At 44.4% G+C, this 13,599-nt stretch overlaps 1 protein-coding gene across 1 annotated transcript in view; it reads left to right on the plus strand.

Moving 5' to 3' along the window:
- The window catches only part of LOC124775167 (chaoptin-like), a 152,164-nt gene that overhangs the window by 27,957 nt on the left and 110,608 nt on the right, over nucleotides 1-13,599 (plus strand). The window contains exons 2-3 of the mRNA XM_047250007.1: nucleotides 8,032-8,176; nucleotides 12,524-12,634. Coding sequence (XP_047105963.1) covers nucleotides 8,032-8,176; nucleotides 12,524-12,634 — 256 coding nt within the window. The remainder of the gene's footprint in view (nucleotides 1-8,031; nucleotides 8,177-12,523; nucleotides 12,635-13,599) is intronic.

Consider the following 13,599-nt stretch of genomic DNA (forward strand, 5'->3'; position numbering starts at 1 on the left):
GAGTCCGGTAACCGAAGATTTCGTCGCAGGGCAGTCAAAGTGGGACACTGCACCAGAATTTGGGCCACTGTCAACCGGGCGGGTTTTCACGGCGCAGGAGGTAGCCGGGGGTCGCCCAAGCGTGGCCGATGCGGAGCCGGCAGAGAACCACAGAGGCCCGCATGGAGGACTGCCACACATTCGTAGTCTCCCTAATGGCACGCAGTTTGTTGTGCGTACTGAGACTATCCCATTCCGTCTCAAAAACCTGACGACGTAAAAACGAACGCAGGTCAGTTACTGGAATGCCGATCACCAAAAGCGGTTTCCGTGTAGCCTTTTTGGCCAGCCTGTCAGCAAGTTCGTTGCCTGGGGTCCACATAAACACCACTGAACGACCGGACCGTTCCAGGGCATAAATGGACCCCTGTATGTTCGCTACCATAGGACGACCAGGTTAACACTGGTCGATAGCTTGAAGGTTGCTCAAGGAGTCAGTACACAGAAGAAACGACTCCCCGGGGCATGAACGGATGTGCTGAAGAGCACGAGATATAGCCACCAGCTCTGCAGTAAAGCATTGCAGCCGTGGGGCCAGGAAATGGGCCAGGAAAGCTGTTCAACATGTCCTCCATGGACATACGCGAAGCCGACGTGACCATCAGCCATCGATCCATCGGTGTAAATCACTACATGGCTTCTGTGCGTGTCAAGAATCTAGATGACGTGACATTGGAGAGCCGCAGGTTGAACTGAGCTCTTTGGGCCATGTGAAAGGTCCTGGCGAAGCCGCGGCGTAAGTGTACACCAGGGAGGTGTACACGATTGGACTTCGAGTATAACTGGTAGAGGCAACGACTCCTGTTCATATATAAGGGATCAACGCGAACTGCAGTTGTGAGCCCTGACCTGGGCCGCCGATGCAGGAGATGAATCGCTATGGGTGGGAAAAGGAGATGGTAATTTGGATGTGCAAGAGAACTATGAACGTGTCCAATGTAACTAACCTGCAATGGAGGAACGGCAGCCTCCGCAAGGACGTTGGTCACCAGACTCGTGGTAAAAGCTCCCGTCGCTAGTCGAACGCCACAGTGGTGCACTGGGTCGAGTAAACGCAACGCCGAGGGCGCCGCCGAACCATAAACCAGACTCCCATAGCCAATGCGGGATTGAACAAGGGCTCTGTATAGCTGCAGCAGCGTAGAGCGATCTGCACCCCAGATGGTGTAGCTCAGGCAGCGGAGGGCATTGAGGTGCTGCCAGCAGTTCCACTTAAGCTGCGAAGATGAGGAAGCCAAGTCAGTTCAGTGGTAGTGGTGAATGTCAGCGAAGAATTTGAATGATTGGGTTAGTATCTTAATATTTTTTTAAATTTTAGACAACTTTTAGTGCTCATCACGTTATAACGAGAACGAGGCTGACGACATTGCTATTTAGTGTCTCAAATTTTACGGATGTTGTGCGAATGCACAACATTAGATATTAGACTACAGTCTTTCACTAGCAAGAGGCGAGAGCAGGGTACAGATGATTCAGTTTCATCCCAGGTAAGGCTACTCAATACTAGAATACGTCCACCACATTTCTGGGTAGTCCGTTATAGCAAGGGGCATGAATCACGTCATGAGATTTTCTGAGTATACGTAACCTACCGTTTGAGTGCGCCAGTGAGTTCCGTGACTGGTCAGACTAGGCGACGTTTCACCATGATTCCAAGAATCAATAGTCGTGTTCTGGGCACGTGCTAATTCCTGCACCTTGTTTCACCGTGAAGGGAGAGTTATGTTTATAGGACGGTGGTTCTGGATGCTATGGCTGTTCACAGGTTCTTGTGATTTAACACTGAACCCACACTTCAGTGGATCCTGTCGATCCACTCTTACAAGCAGCGATTGCCGTCAATTACCTGCGTCCTCGATTCTTGCTTATGGAAGAACTTATTGTTTATGACATGATCCTTGTTAATAGTAATGGTTTATCTATATATCTGAATATAATGTCACATTATAAGTATTCATTAGCTTATAATAGGTGAATAATATATTAAAACTGTTTTTGCACCTTATTTTTGTATTTTTAGTGATGTGTGGATACCTGAGGATGGGCCGTGTGCGACAAAACTGGTTGCCAGAGGTTGAAAATATCGCTACAGTAGTAAGGTTCTTTTATTTAGGGCGCGACTGGTTTCGGGTTCTTACAGGCCCGTCTTCTGGTGTTATTAGTTCGTGCTGTGACCCCTAGCGCCGCGGTGGACTAGCAAAGGACGCGGTCTTGTAATACACCGCGTCCTATACTAGTCCACCGTGGCGCTCGGAGTCACAGCACGAATTAATAACACCTGAAGATCGACGTTAAAGATCCCGAAACCAGTTGTGTTCTACATAAAAGAACCTTATGAGTGCTTCGGTATTTTCAACCACTGGTATTCTGGTATAATGCTCAGTTGCGGATTTTCCTCCGACAGGATTGTTTGTGAAATTGGTTGTTTAATGTAGAGACAACACAGCTGTGAGCAAACCATGATTTTCCAATAATAATAATATTTAAAGTGAGAAGAAGCACTACATGGAAGGGACCAGAACAGCTTCAACGGTCAGCCATTAATCACGTCGCTGACCATTTACACTGAAGAGCAAAATCTTCCAAGTAGTCTAACCCTTATGGCAAGGGGAAATTAAACCAGTAGTCCTAAGTCGGGAAGCTTACAAAAAAAGAACTGCAAAACTACAAAGAACATAGGAAGTCGCCTGGAACAGATACAAGAAACATCTGTACCACAAAAGGAAAAATTATAACGGTATTACTACACTCATCGTATTCCGCGATAATCGGTGGCAGATCGAAGACAGAATCGTTCAAAGACAGAAACGGGAAACTCCGAAAAATTGCTTAGGATTAAAATAAATCCAATGACACATTACACGCGATCTGTCAGGTTGCAGCAAAATTCACAAATACCGTCAGCAATAGGTGATTACAGTTCTAGAGTCACCTAGGTGACAGTCACGTGTGTGACCTATAACGGTCAGTTATAGAAGTTGTGGGGAGGATTTCATAAGCAAAGTTTCTATGAGTGATTCACTCCTGGAAACTTGCCGTTTGGATGTACTAGAGCATACCGAAAAGAAATGCCTCTGAATTTTTTATTCCGTTCTCGTTATTGGGTGAGACATTGCATGTCATGCACATTACTCGTACTAACTGCCTGAATTACTGGCGCAAGTTGCAACACTCTTCTGCTAGAGGGCTCTGATTTATAGAGTGTAATATGGCGGTGTTTAACGTAATTACGAGGGGCCTCCAATAAGTAAAGCTAGACCTTTTTTGTTTTTTTTTTTTTTTGTGAGGGAAGGTTGTTTTTATTTAGGATTCGAATATAACGTACTATTCCCCACTCTTTTGACTACCTATTTTATTTTATTTAGCGTATGACTCATAACATCACAGTAAAAATTACAGACACAACACGATTTAAAAAAATCACATATGTTTAAACAGAACAATAAATAACAGTCTGTATATAAGGACACAACTAATTAGAAAAATTTACATTCAAAAAAGGGCAATCAAAAACCAACGTCCAGCTTAGAAAATATACATAGTCAATCGCCTCTTGGGTCGCCATTAAGAAATCCTGTGGGTCACCCTCATATGCCCTTATTGGGCATTTCTGCACGATGTGTTTGACCGTCTGTCTCTCAGCGCCACAATCGCAAGCGGCCGAAGGAAGTTTATCCCATCTGTAATAGGAGTCGGTGCATCTTCCACAGTTGGTTCAGATGCGAATAAGAGGTGACCAAACCTTGCGAGGGCAGTCAAATCCTTGTGGTTTACTAAAGATGCATGGTATACTGCGCCAGTTTACTGCTGTTCTGCTCTCCCATTCCCCCTTCCATCGGTCATTTATTTTAAAGTGGGTTTGGTGCAGCGCCTGTGCGGTCTTTAGTGGAGTATGCCTGGACCGGAGTCGGTTTCCTTGGATGTCGTGAGTATCTGCATGGATTTGTAATTGAGGGTTGGTCACGATTTTTTGAAATTCTCTAACCAGAGCGTGTTCTGGGCGCAGGTTAGGAGGGGCTGTGTTACTGACAACGGGCAGACACACTGCAGGAGTTGGCCTGATTGTGCCTGATGTAATACGCATTGTTCCATTAAGTTGGCTACCTACCATGTGTGTGTGTTTGCTGTTGAGTCACACTGGGGCACAGTATGCTGCCACTGGATACACCAAGCCGAGTGCGGATGTTCTTAAGTTAGATGCTGTGGAGCCCCAAGTAGTGCCACAGAGCTTCTGCAATATGTTGTTGCGTGTTTTAAGTATCGCTGCAGTTTTCGTCAGGTGTTCTTTGAATGTTAGTGTCCCATCTAGGGTAACCCAAAGGCTACAAAAGCCTATTTTCCAACGTTATTTCCTTTCAATACGACGGCCGTACGCCACCTTATTGGGAGGACCTATATGCCCGGATGGTACCACTCCATGGCTCGACGCTGGACCCTACGTCTTGCTGCAGGAGTCCACGTACTGCTTCCCGCGGCGTGCGCCCTTCTGTGGACCTAACAGATGAAAGTCGGAAGGTGACAGATCCGGCCTGTAGGATGAATGAGGCAGAACGGTCCAATGAAGTTTTGTGAGCTCCTCTCAGATGGGCAGACTTGGGGGATGACGCGATGTGTTGTCATGGAGATGGAGAAGTTCGCTGGCATCACTTAGAATGAGGCTATACGCACATTCCAATACTGCACGAGTCACAGCTGTGCGCTGCCGGCCGACGTGAGGGAGATCGGACAGGTTCCGCGAAATGAAATGATCGGTTTCCGCATGCTTGTTGCGATAGTAGGAACGCCTCGCCTAAAGCGAAAGACTCACCGTCCATCCGTTCACTGTTAAGTGTCCGTAGATATTCTGCAAGCGCCTATGAATGTATGCGAAGCTCTGTATGTTATGTTGGCAGAAGAGCCAACACCGTCTTACTAGTGGAGGCCGAAATGCGCGCGTTTTAGCTCACGCAGGCTGGCTTGAGGAGGGAAGGACTATACTGACGTGAGGTCTCGAACATGACAAGGAATTAGAATTCAGAAAGCGGACGTAATTAGTTTGATACTTTAATCTATTAATGATGAACGTCGCTCTTGACGGTACATGATTCACAATATTATCTGTTCAGAATATATTCATAGTAACTGAATATGGCGCCTTTCTAGGTAGTAGCAAATAACGTAGCTGAAGGCTATGCTAAACTATCGTCTCTGAAAATGAGAGCGTATGTAGACAGTGAACCATCGCTAGCAAAGTCGGCTGTACAACTGGGGCGAGTGCTAGGGAGTCTCTCTAGACTAAACCTGCCGTGTGGCGGCGCTCGGTCTGGAATCACTGATAGTGGCGGCACACGGGTCCGACGTATACTAACGGACCGCGGTCGATTTAAAGGCTACCACCTAGCGGTGACACTGCACTGTATTTCTGCCGAAATAAGAAATCTAAATGACAGTTCTCTGCTTGAAACACATCTCCACTACAGACGCCATTTTGAAGGATACGTATAGCGTCGCCCCCTATTGGAACTTCATGAAACTATAGAGGCTGAAGTACCAATATTCCATGATTTTTCACTACAAATGATGCATTTTTCCAACCGGAACTGGCTGAGAAAGACAGTGCGTTGCAATACTTATGTCGGTATTGGAGAAAACCCTCAGAAGCAGAAAACATGCATTCGAAGAGTTCGTCTACACATGGAGGACCCTCTAATTCACTATGACAATGTCAGATCACACACGACGCTGCGACCTCTGCAACAATCCGACGCCTTTGTTTTTTGCAAATTTGTCGTAAGGTCTTATGGGACCAAACTGCTGAGGTCATCGGTCCCTAAGCTTATACACTACTTAATCTAACTTAAACTAACTTACGCAATGGACGACACACACACCCATGCCCGAGGGAGGACTCGAACCTCCGACGGGTGGAGCCGCGCGGACCGTGACAAGACGCCCGTTGACCGCGCGGCTACCCCGCTCGTCCGACGCCTTGGTCTGACGGTAATCGAACACTTTCCACACAGTCCTGACTCGATCCCATCCGATTTTCATCTGTTTCCAAAACTTAAAGAATACATTTGATTGAGGTGAAGGGGAGCAAACAGTGGTGAGTTTGTGGCTCCGTCAAGAAAATCAAACGCTCTACAGTGACGGTATCAACACACTGGTCTCTCGTTGGGAAAAATGTGTTTCTGCGCCAGGGTGAATATCTTGAGAAATAAATACGTAGCTGCGAAGAATAAAGCTGAGGAATGCTAGAAATTTTTTATTTTAGAAAGCCTTTAGAGTTTTCAGATAAAAAATTCGGAGGCATTTATTTCCAGTACGCTCTTGTAAAACATGTATGAAAATTGGCCCACTTTCAGATCTGCCGCTTTACCCCGCACATAAACTGAGAAGAGGGAGCCGCCGTCAGGCCCTGCTGTAATTATGACACCACGCACCATTTCCGTCCGACAGAAACAATGGCTGGGGGAAACTGGTACGATCGCAACTATGTGGGTTAATCTTGGTGCTCCACGGATGAGCCACACTGTCCACCTTGAAGAGGACGTCATTCGGCACGTACAAGAGAAGACGATGACAAGTACTCGAAACATTGTAGAATGAAGGCTTTCATGACCGGATGACTCCGACTCAGCGGAACAGCGCCTCTGAGGAAGTCCAGCGCAGCCTGGACGAAACGTAAGGAACAGAAAAGTTCTTGGACCACGACCTCACATCCCGAAAAGTATATCAACAGGTCGAAACATTGCCCAAGCCACGGGATTCTGTACAACACACACCTCAGAGTTCATTGTCTCCACCGTGCGCAATGTGAAGCGCAATATTTGAGAGCGATCTGATCTAAAAACTTATTTAATATCCGTACGATGCATTTCCTGACATACATTCCTCATCTAATCTTTATTTACTATGTATCATTTGCAACAGGTTTCTAATAGGAGCCGGTCGGTGTGGCCGAGAGGTTCTAGGCACTTCAGTCTGGAACCACGCGACCGCTATGGTCGCAGGTTCGAATCCTGCCTCGGGCATGGATGTGTGATGTCCTTAGGTTAGTTAGGTTTAAGTAGTTCTAACTTCTAGAGGACTAATGACCTCAGATGTTACGTCCTATAGTGCTCAGAGCCATTCGAATCATTTTTTTCTAATAGGAATTGTGGAATACCTTTATTTAATGGCTCTATGAAGAACCCTATAAAGTGGTCACGTGAAGTAAACGAAAATCTAGGAAAAATTGAAATTAACATAGAAAACGAAATTTAGGAACCTAATTCAAGCACAGAGTCTTGCTAAGAAGCTTAATTGGCAAAATTCCGAATCGATGCAAAATTTTAAAAAGATACGTATTTAAAGAATAGGCAACGGCCTTGACGCAGTGAATACACCGGTTCCCGTCAGATCACCGAAGTTAAGCGCTGTCGGGTGCGGCCGAGCTACTCGACCGAACAGTAGCGGCTCCGGTCAAAGAAAACCATCGCAACGACCGGGAGAGCGGTGTGCTGACCACTCGCGCCTCCTATCCTCATCCTCAATGAGGATGACACGGCGGTCGGATGGTCCCGATGGGCCACTTGTGGCCTGACGACGGAGTGCTTTTTTTATTTATCGAATGAAAAGATACTGGGGAGACAAGATGAAATAACTGGAAAGAAAGTGAAAATACGCTTCTTCATTGGGCACAACAAATCAAAGTAATAATAATAATAATAATTCGCGTGGCTCACAGCCCGCTCCAAGCCTCTGGATCTGGCGCCACTTTGGTGGCGTACGTTACGTATAGCAGCTTCTCAATCTGCCTGTCTGAGCTGAATGGACCTCGTTCCAGATAATTCGACCACAAAAAAAAAGCTCTTCAACTGGAAAACGCGTCCAACACAACTTACGTACAACGGAGTTTTAGAGAAAACTGTTAAGCGAACATTTTGCTTACGCTATTCCTCAACAGCCACTTCCTGTGGTGTGACGGGGACACGAAGCCCCTTCATGTTGCCTTCCTACTTGTGTTTGCAGGTCTTCCGAGCGGCAGCGTGGTGGAGCACATGGACGTCGTCAACTCGGGCCTCGAAGCGGTCGAGGCCGACTCTCTGGAGGTGCACATCGAATCCCTGCGCCTCATGAGCAACCGCATCCAGTACGTCGCACCGAGGGCCTTCGCGTGAGTAATGCAAATGTAGCTCCACTGTACGACAAGCTTACAGGTTTATCTCTGTGCACAAGTCAATGCCCTGACTGACTCACTCACACATCATCACCCAGCCCAAAACGACAAGGATGGAAACTTGGAATTTGGATACCGTGCGGATCTTGTACTGCAGGCGTTGTTTAAGAAAGGATTTTTCGTAATTCCAACCCTAACGGGATTAAATAGGGAATGAGGATTTTTTTAAAAATTAAGCCAGTTTTGAAGATAGTCCTACAAGAATTGGTGTTTGGTTTCTCAGTCAGAAATGAAGAAATACGTGTTTCAGCATTTTTGGAGATTTAACCTGCAGGGGCGAAATAGTGGGTGAAAGTTTATCATTAAAGAACTGCCAAAGTATTTTTAAAGCTATGTCTATGAACATTTGTATTTGACTTCTCGATTAGAAATAAAAAAAATGCGTGTTTCAATGTTTTTAGAAATTGAACTTCTTATCGGGTAAAATAGGGGATAAGATTTTTTATGAAAATATTTTATTATGAGCGTTTTTAAAACCAAATTTATGAAAATTTAGAAATGAAAAAAAATCTTGTTTCACTGTTTTCGGATATTCACCCTCTATGGGGTAAAATGGGGTATGACATTTTTATGGAAATATTTCATTGTGCAAGCATTCTTGAAGCTAAATATATGAAAATTTGTGTTTGGCTTCTCTATTAGAAATAAAACACACACATGTCACTGTTCCTGGACATTAAACCACTAAGAGGGTGTAGTAGGGTGGAGAGGGTGGGGGGTGTAAGGCAGGAAACGTTTGATGAAAATATCTCATTGCGAAAGCATTATTAAAACCATATTGGTTTTGGCTTTTGGGTTAGAGATGAAAGAAATATGTGTTTAACTTTTTTTTGAAATTCAACCCTAAGGGAGTGAAATAGGGTCATACTTATCCACTGACTCATCTTCGCCCAGCCTAAACCGCCAAGGACAGAAACCTGACATTGGAGAGCGTATGGATGTTATATTGCAGGCATCGTTTAAGATGGGATTGTCCGAAATTCCACTCCTAAGTGAGTGAAATAGGGGCTGAAAGGCTCTTTGAAAGTATGTTCCTATTAAGGGAATTTAGATGCTAGGGCTACTGAAACTGGTATTTCTTTGATGTCTCGGTCAGAAAATAAAAAATTCGTGTTTCAGCGGTTTTGGAAATTCAACCTTTTTAAATAAATAATTACCAAAGAACTGCTAAACGATTCTTAAGGCTTCATCTCTGACAATTCGTATCCGACTTCTCGCTTAGAAATTTAAAAAAAAAAATGTGTTTCAGCGTCTCTGAAAATTCAACCCTGAGGGAGTGCAGTAGGGGGTGAAAAGGTTTAGAAAATATTTCGTCATATTAAAAAAACTAAAGCCCAATTTATGAAAAGTGGTATTTCATTTCTCAGTTAGGTATAAAGAAACATTTGTTAGGGAAAAAAGTTTTTAATGAAATATCTCCACAAAAATTCTAAAGTAATGATTAACAAAAACTATGGGCTACAGCTACCACAATCGCTTTTTGGTCAGAAGTACATGCGGAAAAAAACGTGCTTCTATGGCCTTAATTAGCGTGAAAAACGTAGGTGTTGCAGTTTCTGAACAACTTAAAATTCTATAAAATAAAAACAAAAAATAAAATCGCAGCAGGTAACACAGTCTACGCGAGTGAAGCAACTAGCGCTAAGCAAGTATTAAGTAAGGGGACGAACTTAAGGTGATAGCTGTCAGGAAAAGGAACAAGAAAGTGTAGAGCAACTGCTCGTGTGTCCGGAAATTGACGGTGAGTCTGCGACAAAGCCATTAATACTGATACGTGGCATTACTCAATTAAAGCATGATTGTCAATGTCATTAATGAACAATATCACTGCCTGTATTGCAGTTACGCCGAATCACACTGATCCGTTATCCATTCCAGGAGAAGCCGACATGGTTTTAGTCTATAGTAAAGCAAGTAGTAATGGTCAATAGTCTGCACTGATTTACCGATCCACTTACGCTAATAAAGAAGGCAACCAGCTTACGAAACCTTTTCACTCATTTTTCGGCGGTTTTATGTGCCTGTGGGCTTCCAGAAAAGTGAGCCACCAGGGCGGCAGCCAGATGTACGAGTACCATCTCTGGCTCTACATGATATTCTAACTAACCACAAACTCTAGCACGTACCTCGCCAGCATGAAGTAAGAATGGTGTTATGTATCTTGTGTGAAAACCAATACTATCCTTACCACCTGCAACTTTTGCAGAGATTATCCAGAAAGGGTTATCCTCAAAGTAAAAGGTTGGGTCACTTTCTTTTGGAAAAGGGAAGCACTATTATGTGCTTTCTGCCATCCATACGCTTCACTGATGAGGTGTTCCCTGGTGGAGGTGGCGTCATAAACCTGTACACAATCGTCATATGTGGATTACAGAGCGGCATGTCCGTAAAGTAAGAACCCGCTTCAGTTGTAAAGAAGATTTATTTGCTTAAATGCACGACCGGATGCAGGACATCAGAGCTCCATCGTCAGGTGCTAATAACTGGAGAGACAAGAGAGAAGGCTGGCTATAAAGTCTGTGCAAGGAGTTAAGAAAACTGAGATAATCCACAGAAAGCTCTCATACTCAAAAACATCACACATTCGTCCGGTCAGTCCAGTCAATACGGAAAATCAAGCTCACGACTTCACATGTGAAAGGGTATGAGAACCACAAGGCGACTAATAGCCAGAAACAGGAAGCAAGGTGCCATATATATATCAATTGTAAACAGCACCAACGGTACGAGCAGCCAACGAAATGGAGCCAACAAAGTCCAGTGCTGGAATCATATTCACTGTGTTTTAGCAAAGAGAGAGAGTTCACCCAGACTAAGGAAAACCACACAACAATGCAAGGGCGGAAACGCTTACTTGTTTTTATACTTAGTGTAATTGGAACGGTTTTGACTGCACTACGAAAGCCCCTTTAACAGAGCAGAAGAACGTACGCATTGTGGCAGCTGCTGGGGAAGTCCAGGACACACCCGGTATTTTCCAGAACGTCAGATCTTTCATGCTCCGGAGCCTGTCTCACATCCTGGGGTCGTAACTTCGAACACTCTCTTAGACGATGAGTGTTGTCTGCGTTTGTTCGTATTTCTTGGTTCCTCCTGTACTAAGCATAATAGACATGTTTTCTCGCCCTGTTCTCGTTCTTCCGTTCTTTTGTTTTGCGTCGTCACTACCGCGCCAGGAAAGCATTTCCGCCCATGCATTGCCGTGAGAGTTTGCAACGTCTAGGTGCATTCCATCTCTTCTGGAAGTTTGTAACCGCTGAGCTGAAACACTCTGTATTCGGTTCCGTCATTGGCAGTTCATTGCTCCGCTCCACTGGCTGCTCGTAGCGTAAGTGGTGGCTGCTCTTTACACGGCACTTTGCTTTCCGGTTTCTGGCTACTGAACGCGTTGTGGTTTTCAGTTGTGCTCATACGAGGGTGTGAGCCTGACTTTTCATGGTGACTGGGCCGACCGCCACTCTTGTATGACTGTTTCTAATAAAGTGAGCGTGACAGCTTCTTGAAGTTTTTCTCATTTTTCGCAACTCGTCTTATAGACTTTATAACTGGCCTTCGCCTCTTGTCTTTATAATTGTTAACAACTGATGATGGAGCTCTAATGCTCTGAAACTCGTCTTGCAGTTAAATACATAAATCTTCATTACAACTGAAGCGGATTTACTCAGTTGCGGTTGTTCACCACGTCAAATACTCGGCTATTGGTTGAATGTTAGCACCATTCTTTGGACAGGGATTAGATTACGACCAACTACTTGGACAATTCGGTTTCCCACAACGCCTTAGTGACGATATACGTATGTAGGTACTGTAGAACACTCTGCTTCTTTTAGTGAGGAATGTTGCCTTAGCAATACAATAGGTAACGTGGCTGATGCATAATGGGGTACCATCCCACTCAATACCATTCCTTGTCAACACTCGGGAGATATACGGAACGAGGAAACCCTTGTGCCTGGCCACCTCAGTCTCCAGATTTTGTTTTTGAGGGGCTTCTGGAAAGTGTGTATGCTGAAGCAGTTGCTATTAATGTAACAGCACTAACTGCTCTATTGCAAACAGATAATCTGCCTTCTCACATGTGTTCATATAAACTATTTTGCTTCTTTCCCGTTAGTAATGACCTCCTGAATTTCCTTTACTCAATATACATGATTTATTGTTTCCATTGTGGTTTTCACAGTAAATGATGCTGATTGTGTGCACTAGCGCCTTTGAAACCGACTTGTAGATATTTTGCTTATTTTACTTGTTTTGTTTATGTTTTGTAAATCGTGTGGTTTGCAGGTGGATGAAGGACACACTCAGATCTCTGGACTTGAGCTACAATCAGCTGGACGAGGTGCCTTTTGAGGCTCTGCAACTGCTGAGCGGGCTTGACTGGCTCAATCTTCACAGGTAATTATATACGCCACGCTCAAAGACCCATTGCCTGTGACTCTTTCTTTGACCGATACCCATATTTCGGATTACGAGGTGACGCGCTCGCCTAGCAAATAACATGCCCCGCGCAATAACGACGAGGGCCGGTGTACTGACAAGTCTCGATATGGTGAATACAGGGATTGTATCCACGTTCTTCCAAAGTTGCAGCATTCGCAAACACTTACGTAACGTTCGCACACTTTCACATGTCGTTACACCAGAAGCTGACAGTTGGGGGGTACACAAATTCCGTCTCGGTGGCATCCAGCCACCCTCTGCCAAACCTAAAAATGAACCTGCCTATGCCGTGGAGGTGCGGGCTAAAGACCAGGAAAAAGAACAAAGTTGAAGAATAAATGGGCATATCAGATTAAGGAAGAAATATTAGACCATATGGAGGACGAGAGAATTTTATAGCACAACTTGATTAAAAGAAGTGGTTAACGAATAGTCAATTTGTTAATGTAGAAAAGCATGTGAGGTGAAAAATATCAGAGAAATTACACAGTTTGAATAATGGAAGGAGGTTCACGTAGATGTATGTTGCTGTCGTTTTGAAGTGAGGTTTTCACGGGATAGCCTAGCGCAGGGACATGCGTAAAATCAGTCTAAGGACTGAAAACGACGACTATATGAAATATAATGATTATCAGTACAAAAATGTTTGACCTAAAGTGTTAACAAAATACATTTTCACACTTTACCTTTAAAATGAATGTACGACAACTAACATTAATATTCCCCAACTTTTGTTACTCTTATGCTGGTGAAACCCATTTGGTATCACAACATTAGTGGTCGTCTGTTTGACACTGCTGTAGGGAAGGAATCTACCACGGTTGTATGGGAATAGTAAAGCCTTAGATGTGTGGCTGTCACAGAAGTTGGACAAAAACGTGGAAGCGCTCCAAGAAATCGAAGACTGTAATGTCCTCAAT

This window comes from Schistocerca piceifrons, chromosome 2 (assembly GCF_021461385.2).
Source record: "Schistocerca piceifrons isolate TAMUIC-IGC-003096 chromosome 2, iqSchPice1.1, whole genome shotgun sequence".
Lineage (NCBI taxonomy): Eukaryota > Metazoa > Arthropoda > Insecta > Orthoptera > Acrididae > Schistocerca > Schistocerca piceifrons.